Below are 20,365 nucleotides of genomic sequence, written 5' to 3' on the forward strand. Positions count from 1 at the left end.
CCGGGCGCAGACAATGGTTTAAACCATTTTACCTGAAAATCGCAGCTCAGAGATGGCCGCTGGCTACAGCACAGTGTATTCAGAGAAAGACTTATTTTTAAGATGAGAAAGTTACTCATCTCTATGAGTGAGGTTAGGGATTATTTGATCCTGGAGAAAAGAACTCAATCAATGCAATGAACTATACTCTAAATAATGGGGAAAATTATGGGAGAAATACTTAAAGTAATTTGACTGTTCCTTTAGAATGGCAGAGTTTTATATTTGATTTATATCTATGTGAAGGTTAATATTGTAGTTTGTAAAAAGAAGGAACAACTCTGACAATTTAAGCAAATTTGCTTTTTTTTTTTTTTGTCTTTTTAAGACAGGGTCTCTCCATGCAGTTCAGGCTGGCCTTGAGCTCACTTGATAGCCCAGGCTGGTCTCAAAGTTGCAACGATCTTTCTGCCTCAACCTCCCAAATGCTGGGATTATAGACCTGTGCAACCATGCCTGGGAATTTTTTTTTGTCATAAATTCTTTGTTACCAGAAAACATGGTATGTCATGTTTTCAATGTTATACAACTTACCTCATTGAAAATAATCGATAAACTAGACTTTTATTTTTAAAACTCACCTTATTTGGGAAATAATGAATTTGATTTTCACCCTTATTTGTAAAGCACATTGTTGCTTCCTGCATTTCAGGTTGTCTAAAGTTTACCAAGTTCACAGCAGCAGCACACTGCACTACTTAGTTTTTTCTTATTTAACTGCTAAAATTTTACTCAGTAAGGCTGGGCATGGTGGTGCACCCCTATAATCCCAGCACTTGAGAGGCCTGCACAGGAGAAGCACTGTAAGTCTGAGGCCAGCTTGAACTTTTTAGTGAAACTCTGTGTCACAAAGATTAAAAAAACAAAAGATTCACTCAGAATTTTTATTGAAATTCCACTTTATATCTTCTTTTACATTCACAAGTGATCTACATTCCGATCATCAAACAATGTACTGAAATCCCCATAGTTAATCTTTTACATAGTTCTATGTACATCCATGATAGTATCTCAGCAACCATCGTGATTCTTAGCCTTTTGTAATACAGAGTAAAACTCTAGGCTGAAAATATTCTTTCTGTTTAGATCTCCGAGAAAGATACTGTCTTATTTTGTTTTTATCATTTGGCAAGCAGGTGGGGTGAGGTTGGCACTAGACTACTTGATAAGTTCTCTTCATAGTTTTGCATTATTTATTTCCTATTATAAACACGGTTATATAAAAAGGTATGTAACAATTATATCATTGTCCCATGGTATTAGTCATGTGAGAGATGCTTTGCTTATGAGATCGGCGTTAGGAATCCAGCCTGATTAAAAGCAGACTATCGAATTTTCAAGTGGTTTTATTAAATTCTAATCAACACATCTTTACAAGATATATTTTCATATTTGTCATTTCTGTTTCTGAACATTTATGGCCATCTTTTCAAAATTTTAAAGGATTTGGTAAGTATATCCAGGACCAAGATTTTAATGTCGTAGATTTTAAATAATCTATGAAAATACTAAACCCTTCCTCCAAGCAGCAGGACCCAAGCTGTTCAGCATGAAAAGTGGCTGCGTTTGAACATTTGCACTGCCCAGAGCTGGCCCAGCCTTCATCTCCTCGCTCACTGGAAACAAATTGTGAACACAAATAGTTTTGCAACTGCAGCTGCCTGAACAGTGGACATGTAGTACCAGTGCCGGCCTCCACATGGGGCTCGTGTTATGCACTGGCCTCAGGTCCAGCGCCCTGCTGAGGCAGGACAGCCCTCACAGTGCCCCTCAGAAGCAGTCTCAACAGAACAGCAGAGTCAAGCAAAAACGCTACCCCCGGAGTCCTCCCTTGTGTAAAATCTGGCTCATGTATTATAATTCAGACAAATCGTCTGTGCACATTTTAATAAGCTAAGAAAAAAGTGACATGAAATGGTGAGTCCAGCTGTCCTGCTTCATCTCCAGGATCTCAGCACTGGGCTCAGCCTCACTTTCTGTGTCCAGACCTCGTGCTTTCTCTGCGGTGGAGGGCTGCTGGGAGGGTGGAGGAGGAGGGAAGGCCGAGGAAGAGGGTGTCTGCCGGGTTGTTTCCTGGGTCGTTATGAGCCTTTTAAGTCTTTGAAAATTCACTTTCAAAGCCAAAATATGACTTATCTTAAATATTCTGATTTTCTATTGCGTTCTTCGCAACTGTAAAGTTCGTGTTTGTTTCCATATAACAGGAAAGGGGTGATGGTGGGCGAGCGATGTGTAGCATTTCACATGTGTTTGCCAACTGCACAGCAATCAGAGGCACAGAAACCTAAGCAAACACCTGCCTGGTGCTTGGTTTCCGTCCAGCTGAGCAGCGGTAATTGCCTTGGCTTTGTCTGTCCCTTCCTCTTCACCTTCCAGGATGGGCTCTGCACACACGGGCCATTTGCACCCCGTCAGGACTCAGTGGGTAACCGAAGCAGTGACCCAACTGATTCCTGGCAGGGAACTGTTTCACCCTCTAAGGACCTAGAGTGCCTTGTACTCTCAATACGAATTTACCGGGGAAACCCCTAGTGCCTGCAGTGGAAGTAGAATGGAGATTATAGGAAAGTGAAAGCTTCAAGACTGAAAATAAGTTCATAAAGTAATTAATGGAATTATCTCTTCCTTCATCCCTCCCTTTCCTTTCCTTGCTTCCTTAACTTCCTTCATTGCTTCCTTTCTCAAAACTAAACAACTAGCAACTGAACTGGAAGACAATCACCCCCAACAACTTACACTCTTTTAACAGTCATATAAGCCACTAAGTCTCAATATATTATGGAAGTGCCTTTTAGATGTTTTTAAGTTTGGAATGCTGCCATTTTTAGGAATTCTCTATACCCCATAAAGAAGAGTACAATGAAACAGTCCAGGACCTGAAGATTAAAGAATTTGCAGAATTAGAGACACGCACACTAATTCCATTTTATCACCGGAAGAGGATGAGGAGCGTAATCGCTCTCTGATTAAAGTCCATTAAAGCCAGTGTCTCGGTCAAAGGCTTCGCTTTCTTATCAGGCACCTAAAAGATGAGAATAAACCTAGTATAAGTCAAACACAGACACGAAGAATTTGAAAATTTTATGAGGAGCGACTTTGCTTAGACACTATGGATCTTCCTTGTCTTTTAGAGTAGCTGGTCCACCTGGGGATCTGTGGTCAGTGTAGGGTTTGGGGGTCCTCTTGATGACATCAGAGGATGCCAAATGAACCTGCAAGCCAGGTGGCTGGGTTGCAGCCTGGTGGCACCCAGTGACAGGATGCTCTTTCCTGGGAATGTTGCCTACAGCCTCAGAACCAGGGGTAATTCAGTTATCTCTTTGCTGCCCCCTCCCTGGGACACTGAACGTGAGAAACTCCTGCTTTGTTACCTGAGCATGTGGACTGGATGCTCATGCAAGGATCGGCAGCAGCACTGCTGCAGCAGCTGCACGGGGCACTTGAGCAGCTCCGGACTGGACATCCCTGGAATAGCAGGGCTCGCAGTAGGAGAGGACGGATTAGAGGGGCTGAAATTCCACGGCTACCATAGAGAAATTTTATCTTTGGCTCTAAAAAAGATTCAGCGTTGTTGCTATTTTGATACTTTGGTTTGTGAATGGTTCTAACCATAACATGCTAAAGTCCTATGGTGTTTGCTTAAAAATAATATTCATGAGATACCTTTTTGTGTGTAGTGCTCACTTGGAAAGGCTAAGGCCGTGTCTGTCTTCGGCCCCTAGTCCCCAGTGCCCATGTCTCACCTTGGCAGCGTCACCGACTCCCGCTGGAAGGAGTCCTTCCGTGGTGGACAGAAAGTCACAGCATCAGTGACTTTGGAACATTCTATGTCTGTCTAAGAGTGTGAGTCCCCAGGCAAGTTAAGGAAAGCAAGCAAACAAAAACAAACAAACAAGCCACCCAAGTGGCTTAACAGAACCCCTGTGGTTCGGGCTCATGTAAAGTTTGTAAGGCTCTGGGAAACTTTATGAGACGCTATTCCTGGGGTGGTTGTTCAGTGACCCAAAATGCTTCAGTCTTCTTCAGAGGCTGCCCCCCATTTCAGTGTTAAGTGCTCCTCTTCTGCTAAAGAAAGAACACAAGAAAGAAAAATGTCTTCGGAGAGCCCCTGCCCCACCTCAGCTCAGATGTGACATGTTACTTCCGCTCACAGGACACGTGAAGAACAGCTGAGCCAGAAGGACCGCAGAACGGCTTCACACGCTGCTGCCCAAGGGCAGGCTGCATCTCACATGTGTCCAGAAGGGTGGAGTGTTTCCCAGGGCTCGGAGGGGCAGTCTCCAAAGGGTGCGAGATCACTGCAGGTGGCCCAGAGGCAAACATTCACAGTTCTTTTTGGTTTTGCCTGTATCTGAAAAGAATCAGTGGCACCTCAAGTCTTTAATATAATGATTCATTTTATACAGATTTAAGTCGAAGTTTATTATGTTATTAGAATGAAAATAATTAACACAGCAAGCAAATACCTGACGGCTGGGTGACTCTGACCCTAAAGAATCTCTTGTAAAATTCAAGTGTTTGTCAGTGTGTAACACTGGGCAAACTGGGAACACGCGTGGGGACAGAGGGACCCACTCTTTTTTCAAGTGTCCGCCTGGTCAAGAACACAAGGTCTGGGGCCACCTACTGTTCCGGAAGAACACATGAGAGATCATTTTTCTGCTGTTAAAGTTTGGGGAACCAGTGACAAAACCCACCACTCAAGTATGAGGCGCACCGGATGACAAACCACATCTGAGACTGTTTTTCCTCCTGTGGCTAGGACAAGCAGCAGGCACCCCATCCTCACCAGCATGCCCTTCTCACCTGAGTCTGGTACTGTTCTAAACGCAGCCTAGTTCCTCTCAACTCAAATACGGTACCCCTGAATATCATTGTCAATTCCAAGGCCTTTCAGCTCACCAAAACGCCTCACTCACTATTGGTGGCAGTTAGTGTTTTTAAAAAAGTGTTTCCATTTCTGTGTTTCCAAGGGTGTTTACAAACCTCCAAGTCATGTGATTCTGATGTTCCAATTGATCTATAGTATTTTTGGTTTGTACGTATCAACAAAGCTTCTTTTTCTATAGAAAACCATCTTATTTGGATAATAACTTATCGGTGACCCTATTTCTGAGGGTTTTCGTGTTTTAGTTTATGATGTGAATGACAAATTTGATCAAACAGACCTTTCTTTTATCCAAAACTGGTGGCTCAGGTCCCACGAGGGAAGCTAAACTAGGGATAGTTCTAGAGGTGCAGCTTTTTAAAAGTTACGTTATGGCATCATTGTCATGCTTTCTTTAGGACAGAGAGAGGTAGACGGACACACAGAAGGTTAAAGGGTGCTTACAGCAGCAATGATGATTGACGGATGCACAAAGCACGTTTTGAGCGGCCCCAGGAATCCAGTGCGTAGGCATGGCCCTGACCCAACCTGAAGGGTAACACAGCTGGAGGCAAGCCTCGGCTTTCAGGGCGCAGCCACGCCCTGTGCACATGCAATGGTGGAGCTGAGGCTCAATGAAATGGTGCAAAGCCTTCCTCGCCCAACTCCACAATAAAGCCCGGATGATCTGTGGAGTCTTACGTGGACTTGCACTTGCATGGGGGCCGCGTTTATAATAAAAGTTACAGGCACCACATTTACTTTTCTCCCAGGTCCTGCCACGAGATAATGCACATCAGCGTCTCCCTGTCCTTTGTAACCCTAACCCTAACCCTGACCCTAACTTCAGTCCTGGAAGAAAGTACAGGAGCGTTTCACAGGGACAGTGTAGCACTGTCAGGTCTGCAGCTCAGCAGCCTGGCTTTCAAACTCCCCGGCACCTACAGAGCGCACCGCAATTCCAGGTTTTAAGAACCTGCGTGGCTCAAGCGCAAATCATGTTTAGAGTCGGTTAAAGTCCGTAGACCCGCACACATCTAGTTATTTATAGTATCCAGCCACACTGACATTTTGCTAAATACAGTCTGCTAGGATAAGGACGTGTCCCACTGGATAAAAGTAGGGGACGCCTGGCTTCACTTTTGGCTTCGTAGATGAGTGAAGCACTGTGCTGACCTGAGTTATCATTTTTGTTATAATCACATGGTTTAAGCACATCATTCCCCAAACGCGTCCACAGCCATCACTACTAAAAATGTGGAATTAAAAAAATTACCACAGTTCACACTGTTCGTGCACCATTTCACCCCCAGTACCAGACCCAGCACCTCGGGGTCTAAGGTTCTCTTCCATTCCAGCCCAGGCGAGGCGGGGAGCCCCTGGCTGAGCTCAGCTCCCCGGAGAGGGGTCCTGCCAACGGCTGGGTCGCCGGCCTCCGCACCCCGCGGGAGCCCCCCACCGCGCCCTCCAGCTTCTCCCCGGCGTGGGGCGGAGTCGGTGACTCTGCCGCCGACCCCGCCCGCGCCGTCCCCGGCTGCAGAGGGAAACTGAGTCCCGACCCGAAGGCGAGGGCGGCCGGGGATGCGCGGTGCAGCCACGCAGAGCGGAGTCACCCGCAGGCCAAGTTGCGTGGAGTCGGGCTCGGCCCTTGGCGCGAGCGTGCGACCCCGCGCGTGGGCCCGCGCGCCCCGGGCCGAGCTCCTCCTCGCCGGGTCCCCGCCCCTGCCCTCCCCTCCGCTGCCCTCCCCCTCCCCTCCAGCTCTCCCCTCCCCCTCCCTGCTCCCCCTCCTGCTCTCCCCTCCCCCTCCTGCTCCCCCTCCCTCTCCCCTCCCCTCCCCGCGCTCCTCCCCCGCCGGCCCTGCTCCGCGCACAGCCGCCCCGCGCTGACACCTGGCCGGGACCTGCGCGCTGACAGCGGCTCGGGCGGGCGCACAGCGCAGCGCGCGTGGAGCCGTCCCGCGTGGAGCGCGCCATGGGCCCCGCCGCGCGCGCCGCCGCCCTGCTGCTCTGCGCCCCGCTGCTGCGGCTCTGCGCCCCCGGCCCGGCCGCCGACGCCCCGCGGCCCCGCCTGCGCCTGGCGCACCGAGGTAGGCGACCCGCACCTGGACGCCGCGCCCGCCGGCCCGGTGCCGACCCGGTCCCGCCCGCGCTTGCCGTGCCGGTGCCGGTGCCGGTGCCGGTGTCGGTGCCGGTGCCGGTGCCAAGTCCGCGGCGGAGAGGGGTCCGCGGGCGGGGACCGGGCGCCGGGGTTTGGGGAGTTTTTGTTTGTTTTGTTTTCCGTAATGGGGAGGGAGGAGAGCACAAACTCCTCGAGGGAAACGGTGCCCAGCCCGTGATCACAGTCACCGCCGAGCAGTTAGGAGACTCCTGCGCCTTACCTTCCCCTCGAGTTCACTGCTAGGCTATTTCTATAGGTGGCAGAATAAACCGAGTTGACTGGTGGTCGTTGTAAACTGACATAAATGCTGTAGTATTCGCTAGAGTCTATTTCCGAGCGCAGATTCATCGTGCTGCGCTGATGACGGGCTATCAGAGTGTTTAAATATTTTATTCAGCAATTATGTCTTGTAAAGCAATATCGTACTCATAAATAAATGATCAAGTAGGTTTTGTGATCAGACAGGTAAAAGCCGATCGCGAACAGGTTTGATGACTGCCCTGTCAACCAACAACAAACAAAACCTGGGCTCTGAGACAGTGCTGGCACTGAGGAAAAGAAATTTGGAATAAACTCCGGGAAGAAGTGTGTTGTTATTCCTAAGCATCGAGGGGTAACAGGCGCAGTAATGAGGGTTACGTAAGACCCGTGTGCCCATTGTGTAAGCTTCATATTATTCCCTACTATGGAAAAACAAAGCTTGTGGTTTCTAAATATAGGGGGGATATTTAGCAAAAGGTGGAACATAGGGAGGCTCCGGTTTATGTGATAGGATTCATCTTCTTACCTCTTACTGCGCAATGGAAAAGGTCATGTTGACTGGAAAGGGTTATTTTTGGAGTAGCTGAAGCCTGAAGTACTTTGGTAGTTTAGAAAATGCCTTGGGACACTGTCCTGTAGGTAACAGTGCACTTAGGAAGCACAGTGGTGTAGACTTTGTGTTTAAACCTGATACCCAGCTGCAGCCTAGGTATTTTGACTCGGGAAGGTGCAGGACGTCACACCCTGTGGCAGAGTCTTTATTTCTCAGAAGTATGTTCAGATACAACAAGATGTAAAAACATTGCGATGGGCTGTGATAAAAAGGGCTTCAAGAAATAAATGCACTAAACTGATTGTTTTTCTTACCTAAGCAAGTGTCACAGCCACCAGATTGGTGAACCTGGTCCAGCTCTGCCCACCCTGAGCTCCTCTCCTTGGGTAGGCGGTTGGTGGTCAGGCGCTGCAGGCCCGTGTGTTTCCCAGGTGCACACCAGACACTTCCCACAACCACTCCTCACCTGGTGGTGTGGCAGAACTCTGACTCAGGTGAACGCTGCCCACAATGCCTTTGTAGGCCCCTCGGCCCGTGTCTGTAATGACAGAAATCACCCTCACTGATGCCATGAGTTTTGTTGTGCGTGGGGGAGCAGGACCACCAGGCGCTGTGTGTGCACTAGACTGACGCCCATGGGGCTGCTACTGCATCTTCCTAAGCTTCCGATTGGGTAGAGCGGGCTGGAAATGCACCAGTGTGCGTCTATGCTAAGACGACAGAGTTCCTTGCAAAGAAGCTCTTCCTCGTGCAGGTCAGCTGGCGAAGTGAGAGATCACAGCAGAGAGATGCAGCCTGCAGCAGCCAGACCTGCTGCATGTGCCGTGCCTCAGTGGACAGGAAATCCCAGTGTGCGTGAGCCAGGCGCATGCAGGCCAGCCAGAGCCTCTGGAGCAGCCCACTTCCCCCTCTCTGCTCCTGGATTTGGGGGACATTTCAGAGGTCTTCAAAAGCCATGACTCAGGCAGTATTCAGAATCATCTTGCCCTGTCTTGGATGACGTCAGAATTTTCATGACTAGGTGAAGTTAGATCATTAAAATGCAGTTGAATGAGGAGTCTTTCCCAGTGAGAGGCACTGAGTACAGGTGCTAGCGCCCCTCCGTCCGCCAGACCCTAGGGGTAACCCCAGGCTCCTTAAGGATGCCTCCTGGGTGTACCCCGGAGAAAGGGTGTCCTCTACTTCTAAGTGGAGTCTGAGAACTGAAATATCTCTTCCTGAGAAGGAGGAGAAAGTTTAGATGCCGTACTTTGGGTTAATGTGCAGAGAAATATGTTCAGGAAGCTGCAGGCACAATTCTCCTTTCTCTCTCTCTCTCATTTCCTGCTGCTTCCAGAAAGGACAAATTCTTAACTAGAGCTGGAGAGGAAGGAGCCATGTCAGTTAAAAGGAAAAAAGACAGAGCAAGAGAGGAAGACAAGGAGGAGAGGCCGTGGAGACCGGACGTCTTTTAACCTCCTTCCACCGCCCTCCACCTGCTACAGAGTGATGCCAGCTTCCTTCTCCTGCTTATCACACGTCTCCTCCCCCCTCAGTGTTGAAAATGCATCACGTACAGCAAGTGGAGGGCATGAAAACACAAGCTAATTACTCCTGTCATACATTTATACATACGCATATGTGTCTCCATCTTAATGCGTTTTTAGGCAAAATCATCAAGTTTACACCTAAATTACAGCAGAGACCAAAATGGCAAGGTGCTGTCCTGCTCTGCAGGAATTTTTAGCAGGATCTGAGCTGAAGTTACCGGTATCAGGCAAATCCTTACAGATTTATGAGTACTCATGCACTGTAGCTAACTTTGTCTCAGCTACTAAAAGTAATATTGCTGGGATTAATACAAAATTATAGTATTTTGCTCCAAGAGTTGTTTTTTTATTTGTCTTTTTAAACTTACTGAAATCCTCGTGATTGATCAAGGGAAAAGAAGAAAGAGGAGTCCAGGAGGTTGAGTCACTTTCCTGTGGTGACAGCTGGTCTCACCTTATCTTTCACTATCTTATATTAAAGAGTTTCAAGGAAGGCAACAATAACTGTCTTGATAATGGACTTAAAAAAAAAAAAAAACCAAAAAACACGTAAGCAAAGACTGAGGTCACAGAAAAAACCCATTGTGTGTGTCATAAGGAAGGGAGGATTGATCAGGACAATTCATTCAAGGGAGTTTAGCAGATAAGGTAGGAGTCCAAAGTCCCCAGGAGGAAGATGCAGCAATCCAGAAGCCAAGGAGAATGGTTTCTTACAGAGAAAGTTCTCCTAGAGTATTCAGTGGCAGCTTAGGAAAGGCACGAGAATGGCAGAAGGTCAAGCCATAAACATGTGGGTATTAATGGCATGGTGGTGCATGCCTGTAATCCCAGCACTCAGGAGGCTGAGGCAGGAGGATCCCTGTGAGTTTGAGACCAGCCTGGGCTACAAAGTGAGCTCAAGGCTGGTGTGAACTGCATAGAGAGACCCCGTCTCAAAAAGAACATGTTGGCACTGTAAATGGAGATTCAAGCACTGAGCATACATTCATACATACGGAACATGGTGAAGAGAGTAAATTAGGATGTCTGCAGTAGCGTATTTTAACTGTGTACGGGTTTATCGGGGTCCTGAGAATTTAAGATCCCACTCCAGCTCTGTCCCTCCTACATGGTGATGCTGATTGTCTGTGTCCTCAATTTGAAAAACATGAAGAGTGGCAGTGCCCTGTTTGATTTGGTGCCCCGTCATGACATCGAGTGGGCGTTTCCTAACATTTGTGGCCTGCGTCTACACTGTGAAGCACACACGTGTCCCTTTATGGCACCTACTTTGTGTCATACATCTTAGCACTGCTTCTGTGTGTAAGATAGAGGACGCAGGACTCCGAAGGACACAATGCTACATAAGTTTTAAGTGACCTTCCTGCAGGCTGTGCAATGTATTTTCCATCCAGACCGAGGAAAGCACTGGGCAGCGACAGAGCCAGTGTTTCCTGACAGCCACTGTCAATAGTGACCTTAGGCACACGTCCCGTGGTGTGGATAAGTAAGAACTGGTCACACGGGCGATCCATCTCAGCAGTTACTGAAGCCCAGCGGCAAACGTCAGCCTCTGCTCCAGAGCTCCGTCAGGGAGACTAAGCGAGAAGCCAGGGACAGGTTCCTTACAAACGTTTGTGTTTTACAAGGCCCTGGTTAGACGCAAAGACCACGGTACAGTCAGTCGAGCCTGTTTACACAAGACACGCTGTCTGAAGAAGTGCGGGTAAGGATGTAGATTTAGGGCTATTTTAGTGCTATTTTAGTGCTGTTTTTGTTCCTTTGGTTTTATATTTGCTACAAACACTTCTTATGGGTTACATCAGTGAACTGGGGTGAAAGACTCTGAAAGGTTGTGTGAATTATTCGGTTCTTATCAGGACATTGCCTATTACAGTGGGAAGACGTTTACTCCTCAGTAAATACATAGAATGAGGAGGGAGCTCAGGATAGAATAAACTAAAATTGGAATTTATAAGTGATCTGGACAAATTTTAAGTTGGAGAATTATTTGTGTGAGTGCAACTGTTTTTAAAAAGTTGGTGAGTGTAGTCCACGTGTAGCATACAATCCATCTCCATTCTTTGTTGTTGTTGTTCCGGGAATCGAACTCAGGACCTCATGGTTGCCAGACACTGTGCTGCTGGGCTAATCCCTGGCCCAGTAGATGTTCTTGACTAATAAATATATGCCACAGTTAGGATTTAGTGAGCTGTCCTTTGAGAAGGGGTGTGGCCTTGGCTTTATTTTGCTCTCCGGGTCAGACCGTCAGTCAGCCTGCTGCTGTTGCACAGGGAGGGCCCCGTTTCCCCCAGAAGGGCGCACAGCCCTGTACCAGCTGTTCCATACCCACGTCAGGATGCACCTGACTGCCACATTGGCGCTGCTCGTGGAAGCTCTGAGCAGTCTGCTGAGTCAGGTTAATGGAACAGAAATATCGGCAGGAGTCACCACGGGGACTTGGTGGGGGAGAGGGCACTGTTCACCCCTTTACCTCCCACCGTCTGTGGTCTGTGGAGGGAGTCACCCTGCTGGTATCCGGAGATGCGGTGGTACTCTTGCCTCTCACAGCTCACCGCCAGCATCCTCTGCCTCCTTAGTTCAGAACAAAACAAACCAAAACCCCATCATTTGTGATGTTTTCTGAATGGTGCAGAGTGAAGATCTAGGGTTTTTTAGTTTCAATAATGATAACAGATGTTAGCACCACAGTTGAGGCTTTGGATTACTCTATAAATTATACAAAGGGTGATGGATGGTTCGTTTTAAAATGTTTTCATAGGACATTTTTAAGTAACGTTTGAAGCCTAAGAGAAGCTGTTGGTGTCTATCCCTTAGGCTTTAGCAAGCGTCATTCTCTGTGCACATCCTGGGGGTGATCGTGAGGACTGGGAATTTCCTACGGGGGTTATTTGAGACTGGAAGTGAGAGGGTGTGCCAATACTACATTTACGCCACTTTACAGCCTCTGGTATTGAGAGCACATTTTCTATGTGGTCGTTGCATGAACAGACAACTCTCTGAGGTTGATAACTGTCCGTCAGTCACTCATGGAGTCCTCAGCCTGTTTGTGTTCTAACTCTGGGTTCAGGGTATGTCCATCCATGACCGGGGGCCCCTTGCCCAGATAATCTGACCTTCACAATGGTGTGAAGAAACAGAGTCCCTCCTTTGGCCTGATGTTTAACACTTAGAAATGCATTTGCACTTCTCTCCCAGGTAACTGAATCTTCAGCCGTCACTATCTGCTCAGGCCTTGAACAGTAAACTTGGACAGTAGTTTAACTCAGGAAAGTGTTTCAAATTACTCTCACATTCAGATTTCAGAGGCTTGAAACCCTGCACTTTGGATGAGCCATCCCTAATTTGAATCTGGCTTCTGGCCTGCGGCATGAACAAACTGCTTATGCTTTGGGGGATGAATTTTGGCGTCTTTAAAGTGGTATGAGGTGTAATTTGCGAGAGATAATGCAAATTAGTGGGGGAGGGTACTTAATCCACAGGAAGCGTCCATAAATTACGCGGTGAATCAGAGACACTCAGAGGTAATGAGTCTGCCCTGGCTTCCTTTTTTCTTCTAAGAGTGACATAGCTAATTATGAACTTTCCATTTGAAATGAGGGAAGAGCCTTAGCCATCAAAGACTTTTACTTGAAAGTAAAGGTTTCCTTTCATGAAAGCCAGCCCCCCTCCCCCCCAATAGATGACTAAGAAAGGAGGGTGATAAGGGAGCCTCTACTATTTTGAAGTTAGGATAGGAAAGTTGGAACTTTATCTCCTGGGACCTTGGAGACAGCAGACCGGATCCACAAAATACACGGAGCTAACTGGGGTGATTGTGGACCAGCATTGTAAAGCACAATAGCACTGATATCACAAAGGCCCCCTTGACCACAGTGAAACTAAACAGTGTGGCCAAGTGGCTATCAGCTCAGTATGTGTTATTTGCTTTGAAAGTGAGAGTCAGCTCTGCCTTCTCCTGGATGAGCAGGTAAGGACTGGGGGCAGGAAGGCGTTCCCAGCATGGCCCTGAAGAAGACTGAATGACTGAGCCGTGGTTCTCCGAGGAGAGTCTCCTGGGCGTGGGGTGAAGAGTGCCTAGGAAACTGAGGAGTCATTTTCTATCTTATACATGGATCATTGAACAGAACTGTTTGCAGTATCATTGTTGGAATGTCCACTCTACAAGCTTTAATTTTGTGACTTAAACAATTATTTCTAAGATGGCAATATGTAATTCATTAACTAGTGATTTCCTACTGCGCATTTTATTATTCTGTAAATCTGTATAACTTGTACCCCTTCACTGTTTTTTTTTTCTTTCTTTTCTTTTCTCCTTAAATAAAAATAAAAAAAAAAAAAAAAAAAAAAAAAAAAAAAAAAAAAGAAACTGAGGAGTCCCCTGAAGCTATCGGTCACTCAGACATGCCTTAGGGGGAGGCCTGGGCCTTCCCTTGCTGTCGCCTTCTGCTGCCCCCAAGCTGCAGTTAGCAAGACAGCCAGCTGCCCGAAGCCCTCTGGTACCATCAGCCACACTCATCTATCCCCAGCCTTCTTTTTTTTTTTTTTTAATTAAAAAAATTAAAAGAAAGAAGGAGATTAAGGTGAAAGAGGACATAACAACCCAGCCTTCTTTTTGAAGTTGAAAATTTTGATGTCTGGGGCCAGGGATATAGCTCAGTGGCACAAACGCCTGCCTGGCAAAGTGCAAGGTTGTGAGTTTGATTCCTGGTACCAAAGTAAGTAAATCTCATGCCTGTATTGACTTGTGTTTTAACTTGTGTTTGTATTAGTCCGTGTCTGCAGTGCACAGTTGCTACCCCGCTGAGGGGCGCTGGTGTATGTGAGCAGCGCATCTGAGGTCGTGGTCCCCCCTTCCTTTTCTCTCCATCCCCATCCTTCTCGTGGTCCTCTTCCCATTTGTGAAAGATGTATCTCCTTGTTTCTTATGATATATCTTGCATTTAGCTCTCTAATTTATTTATACTTTGGGTTCCTAACATAAGCAAAATTGTGCAATATTTAACCTTCTGTGTGTGACTTCTCAATATTGACTGTGCCAAGATTCACCTGTCAGTGACTCAAATGTGTTCATCTTCATGGCAGTAAGCTGGCCTATTTTATGTGAATCGCGTGTTTTCTGTACCATGCATCTGCTGATGCACGTACAGGCTGCTTCCGGATTTAACTACTGTGAGTGGTGCTGCTGGCCATGCATGGATCTTTGCGCTCCAGGGTCTTTAACTCTTGGAGGGAGAAACTTAGAAAGGGAATAGCTGGGTCAAATGCAGTGTCTAGTTTTTATTTTTCTGAGGAAGCTTCATTCTGATTTCAGTGCAGGTTGAATAGTTAACCTTCCCCCCAATAATGTAGAAGGGTTCCTTTCCCCCCTCAGCTCCACCAGCATTGTTTTTTCCTTTTGTACCAGGGATCGAACTCATGACTTCGCACTTACCAGTCAAGCACTTGAGCCACTGAGCTCTATCCTGGTCCCCACTAAAAGGATTTTGCCCTGGACGATACAGCAGTGTGAGGCTGGGAGGCGGAACCAAGAAACTCTATCTTGAGGTCATCTTCCCCACCCTAGGCAATTTACCTGTGGCATGAAATGAATTCCAGTGGGCTACTTGTGCATCAGTAACGCCCCTTAGGCACCACCCCAAACCAAAGCTATATGTATACCCCCACAACACGTGTCGGGCAGAGAGAAAAGCCAGACCTCATTGGTTGGGGGTTCTCTCTCTGCATTCTTAAAATAAAGGCCATTTTTATTTCATATTTCTATCTTCCTAGCCGTGCCGAAAATTCTATCACCCACCAACATTGTTATTAATGTATTTACTTTCTTTTCTTTTTTTTTTTTTTTTTTTTTTTTTTTGGTACTGGGGATAGAACTCTGGACCTCGCGCTTGCCAGGCAAGTGTTTGTACCACTGGGCTAAAACCGTGGCTCTGTATTTGATTTCTTGATGATAACTTTTCTTTCTGGAGTAAGATGAAATCTCAGTGTTTTCTTAATTTCCCTTTCTCTAATGGGCAGAGATACTGAATATTTTGTCAAATATTTATTGGCATTTGTGTTTCTGAGAAGCATCTCTTCAGCTCTCTGCATTTTAGTTAACTCTTGCTTGGTGGAGGTCAACTTGTTAGAGTTCTGTATATATTCTAGATATTAATCTCTATCCAAGAAACAGTTGGCAGAAAGCTTTTGCCATGGGGTTAGGGACTTAGCTCAGCGGCATAAGCGTCTGTCTTGCAAGCACACAGTGGTGAGTTCAATCCCTGGTATCCAAAAAAAAAAAAAAAAAAAAGCTTTTGCCATTCCGTAGGTTGACTCTTAATTCCGTTGCTTGTTTCCTTAGAAGACTTTTAATTCGATAGCATCCCATGTGTTGACTATTGGTATGACTCCTTATGCAGTTGGAGTTCTGTTCAGGAGTCTGCTTGCGTCTGTGACTTCAGAAGTTTCGTCTGCTTTATCTTTCGGCAGATCCATTGTTTCTGCTTTAACGTTTGGATATTCTATCCATTTTGATTTTAGTCTAGTAAGGTGAGAGAGATGGGGTAGAGTCAGTCCTCTGCAGGTGCACAGCCAGTTTCCCCAGCACCACTTGGTAAAAGGTTCTCTTTCCTCCAGCATATGTTTTTGGCCGCGTTGTCCGTGATCAGATGGCTGCGTGTGCCTGGAATTGTTTCTGGGTTCCTGTTCTGTCCCATTCATCCGCACGTCTGTCTTCCTGCCAGTACCTTTGTGACATGAGGTGAAATGCAGCGCTGTGATGCTTCCTGTTTTGTTCTTGTTGTCCAGGTTTGTTTTTTCTATTTGGGTCGCTTCTGGTTCCAGATGAAGTTTAGGATGTCTTTTCTAGTAAGGAGTGTTGTCGGTGTTTTGAGTGAGATTGCATTAAATCTATATATCAGATTTTTTTTATTTTAAAAAGCAAAACAGAAAAAAATAGAAATACTACAGAACTTAAAAAAACAGTAAGAAATCAACACTAGTTAATATATTGCCTACTGTTATCTTAGGAGTAGGTGTCCAGATTACAAGATCTAGTCATAAAAATAATCAGTTAAATAATGACAGCACAACCTGTTCCTTTTGATGAACTAACAGAAAATTAGTGGTATAGTTATCTCTCTCTCTTTTTTTTTCATATTTTTTTGAGACAGGGTGTCCTATGCAGTCCAGGCTGGCCTTGAGCTCACTTTATAGCCGAGGCTGATCTCAAACTCACAATGATCCCTCTGCCTCAGCCTCCCAAGTGCTGGAATTACAGACATGTGCCACCATGCCAGGCTAGTTATCTATCTTGCACACATACACATATATATATAGTTATGTGTGTATACCTATAAATATGTATAATTTTTCCTTCCATTTCTCCACAGCAATACGTGTGTACCCATGTTTATGCAGCACAATTTGTAATAGCTAAATCTTGGAAGTAACCAGAATACCCATCAACCGCAGATGTGATATTGTTATACAATGGAATAATAGTCATATATTAGTAGCAGGAAATATCTTTCCACTTCCTGATGTATTTGATCTCTTTTTTTTGGAGTGCTGTACTTTTAGTTTTATATGTCTTTCACTTCCTTTGTTACATTAATTTCTAAGTTTTAAATTTTTCATGAAGCTATTGTGAATGGTATTGTTTTTCTAATTTCTTTCTTTTTGGGGGGTGTGCTGGGGATGGAACTCACAACCCTGCGCTTGCTAGATAGGTGCTTATGCCACCGAGCTAAATCCTTGGCCCCTATTTTTGTAATTTCTTTCTAGGTGGGTTCATTATTGTGTACCAGAATGTTACTGATTTTTGTGTGTTCATTTTATATGCTGCTGCCTTTTAAAATTTATTAGTTGTATGTGTCTGTTGGTGGAGTTTCTTGGGGTTTTCTATATAAAGGATCGTGTCTTCTGAATAAGGATGGCGTGACTTCTTTGCCTGCACATTTCCCTCTTACTTTACTTACTTATTTATTTATTGCCTAAATGCTGTGTGTGTTTCACCTTCTTTTAGCAATCCTGTGGCTCCTGCCTGTCGCTGGGCAGACTGCACTGTGCCCTCCCCGTTCCCGGTCCCACAGGGACTGACTTCCTTGTTCCTGTGGGTTCGTAACTGCTGTGTATCCTAGCGTCACACGTGATCTTCGCTCATGCTGAACTAAATTCTTTGCATTTCTATATGGACTTGAGGAATTTTCCTTGTCTTTGTATGAGCAATATATGAAAATACACAAGTAGAATGTGAAATTTCTGAAGGCAGTTGTGTTGCATCTTATCATTTGATTTCTTAGCAGATATTTAATAATATTTTACCTGTTGCATTCTTTGTATAGAATTTCATGTTATATACAGTAATATTGATATGACCAATTTTGATTTTTGGAATGGATGCCACATATCAATGTGCTTCCAAAAGAAAAGACAGAAAATGAAATGTTGGAGTAGGGAGCATTGATAAGGCAAGAAAAACAATGAAAATATTTCTCTCCTGCTCCATCTGTAAAATGCAAAGTGCAGGTTTAGTTTCAGCTCTTTTATTGGGAAAGGTTGGAGAGAAGTCTAGCACTGCTTTATAGTGATTCAGAAAAAATCTGCTCACTACCAGAAGTGCCGTTGGAGGTTTTGCAGAGTGTGGCTTACAGCCACCTTGCGACGTGGTCCTGCCTGCCGGCCGTCCTCTCTCCTTTCCGCCAATTCTGATTGCCTGGGTCTGGTGTGAGATGTGATTCACTCACACGTGGATGAACCTTGAAGGAACAAAGAACGAACACAGGAAAACTGTGGCAAGCAGAAGGCAAAGAGAGAATGTGAAAGACGGCACAGAAACTTCCTCGACATCTTTGTTTTTAAAAAATGTCCTAAATGGCCAAACATTCAGAGGTATGTTTTTGGATGGTGTTAGTTTGTCTCTGTACAGAGGCAGCTTTATGAAGGACTTGACTACATTTATCACTTTATACTCATTGTCAATAATGAGAAGAAAAACGATGGGTACAAATTTGATGAGTGTGCTGAGTCTACGCAACATGTCTTCACTGATTTCTTAACCCAAGGTGAGAAAGAACTAAGAGAAATTTTATTTTCCTGCGATTTTATTATACCTACAAGTCATGGAAAATGTTTTTCCACTCGTAATTGATCAAAAATAATTGTCAATACATTTCATTAGCCTTAAGTTATTGTTTCTTTTTGGCATGAAAATAATTAAGTACAGTGCACATTCATAACACTATAAAGTAATGAATATAAAGAAAATGTCCAAAACATCAATTTTTAACCTTAAATAAAAATAGAGGCCTGGGGATTTAGCTCAGCAGCACAAGCTTCTGCTGGGCAAGGGCAAGTTTGTGGCTTCAATCCCTGGTACCAAAACAAAGAAACAAACAAACAAAAAAAGAAAAAGAAATAGAACTAAAATATAAAGCTCTTGACTGTATTTTTTTTTTCCCGGTACCAGGGATCGAACTCATGACTGCCTGCTTGCAAGGCAGGTGCTTATGCTGCTGAGCTAAATCCCCAGCCCCTTCTTGACTGTTTTTACAAACTAAAGTCAGGCTGTCAAAATAAACGTATAGAAATGAAGATCATTTCTATTATTTGGAGCAAGTCAAAGCTAATATATTTCAAAGAAAATTCTGGGAAAGATAATGGGAAGTGAAAATGATTCTTGTTGAGAACAGCTCTGTTCTTGATAAAAGTGGTATAAATGCTTTTCCCTGGCTCAAGCAAAGTAACAAAAACACACCACAGCAGCCAGGCAGGAGGAGGAAATTTCAGGCTGGATGTGTAACATACTTCTAGGAAAGGCTTTCCCAGGGCTTAGGCTGAGTGCTGTGACGGGACACTGAGCTTGCAGTGCGTGTGGGGTTTGCACTAACCTGAGTTAGTCAGATGGGTTCTCAGAATAACCACGCCACTCACACTTCAAATGTAACTGGAAGAGAAAAGGAGCGTTCTTTTCAGAGTCCAATATTATAATGTTAGTGATGGAGACTCTCGATTATCCACAGCATCGCACATTTCTATTGATACAGGAAAGCAAAGTGTTTCCTTTTCATTTTATCCAGGAAAAGAAAGAGGAAGCAGAAGGTAGAATATAAAATTACTAAATAGATTTCCAAACCACCAAAAATATGAATTTGATTACTGCAGTGTTACATTTATAGAAGTCAAAATGTGTACTGCTACCACAAATAATACTCTTCTATTTCCTTGTAGTTCCCCAAAGCGAAATTCCCTTGTAATATTTAAATAACCATAGGAAGAACGAAAATATTATAGTTAAGTCAGTTATGCTTCCAATTAAAAGACTGAAGTTATATTTCATCATTACATTTCTCAGAACTAAGACAAAAGTTATGTACTGGGCGCTGTTTTTAACAGATTTTTTTGCCAAATGTTTTTCACTTGCTCCAACATGTGTATGCCCAAACTGAAGTCTGATATATTTTAGGATTGTGGAAGAATTTTTCGTATCTGGAAAAAAAGAAGGAGTATTTTCTAAGCCTTAAAAATCAATAAAATCAGTCATAAGTAAAAATGAATGCTAAAAGTATAGAGTTGACATTAACAAAGAAGTGTGTATCTTAGTTCCTTTTCTGCCATTGGAGGGACAAAATACTAAACACCCACAAGTTAAAGGAGGAAAGGTTTATTTAGCTCACAGTTGTAGAGTTTTACTTATGTGATCGGCTGACTCCAAGGCAGGGTGGCATGGCCAAGGGCAACTGTCCAAGAAGACAGAAAGCAACACGGGAAGGAGAAAGGGTGAATCTCTTTCTGCCCTCCTGCTGTACGAAGCTACCTGCCCTCGGGCAGGTGTAGCGCCCACACCCTTCACCCCAGCACTGGACCATGAACAGTCACAAACTCCAGATTCAGCCACCTCTGAACGTCCACCCCCTATGACCGCGTGAGGCTTTTGGGGACAGTGGATAGAAACCGTAACTGTACACATGCTGACGAGG

General features: G+C 45.1%; 1 protein-coding gene and 1 long non-coding RNA gene across 8 annotated transcripts in view; one reads left to right on the forward strand and one right to left on the reverse strand.

Annotated features, from left to right (window-relative positions):
• Nucleotides 1–939: 939 nt before the first annotated feature.
• LOC106027690 (uncharacterized) lies at nucleotides 940–7,353 on the reverse strand. Of its 4 annotated transcripts, none has more exons than XR_010043593.1 (4): nucleotides 7,009–7,353; nucleotides 4,191–4,390; nucleotides 3,411–4,104; nucleotides 940–3,061 (listed from the first exon to the last, which is right to left on the reverse strand). It is a non-coding gene; the product is annotated as an uncharacterized LOC106027690 (long non-coding RNA). The 4 variants fall into 4 exon arrangements; XR_010043594.1 differs by having other exon boundaries at nucleotides 3,411–3,590; nucleotides 3,783–4,390; XR_010043588.1 differs by having other exon boundaries at nucleotides 3,411–4,390.
• The window catches only part of Sema3e (semaphorin 3E), a 259,856-nt gene continuing 246,282 nt past the window's right edge, over nucleotides 6,792–20,365 (forward strand). For 2 of the 4 annotated variants that reach the window (XM_063237474.1, XM_063237470.1), the window contains exon 1: nucleotides 6,794–6,993. In XM_063237474.1, coding sequence (XP_063093544.1) covers nucleotides 6,879–6,993 — 115 coding nt within the window. In that variant the 5' untranslated portion in view covers nucleotides 6,794–6,878. Of the gene's footprint in view, nucleotides 6,994–20,365 lie in introns of all 4 variants that reach the window. The other 2 variants (XM_063237468.1, XM_063237463.1) reach the window with 2 other exon arrangements.

The sequence above is a fragment of the Cavia porcellus genome, unplaced genomic scaffold, assembly GCF_034190915.1.
Source record: "Cavia porcellus strain 051 isolate PalLab524CR breed Dunkin Hartley unplaced genomic scaffold, mCavPor4.1 scaffold_2, whole genome shotgun sequence".
Lineage (NCBI taxonomy): Eukaryota > Metazoa > Chordata > Mammalia > Rodentia > Caviidae > Cavia > Cavia porcellus.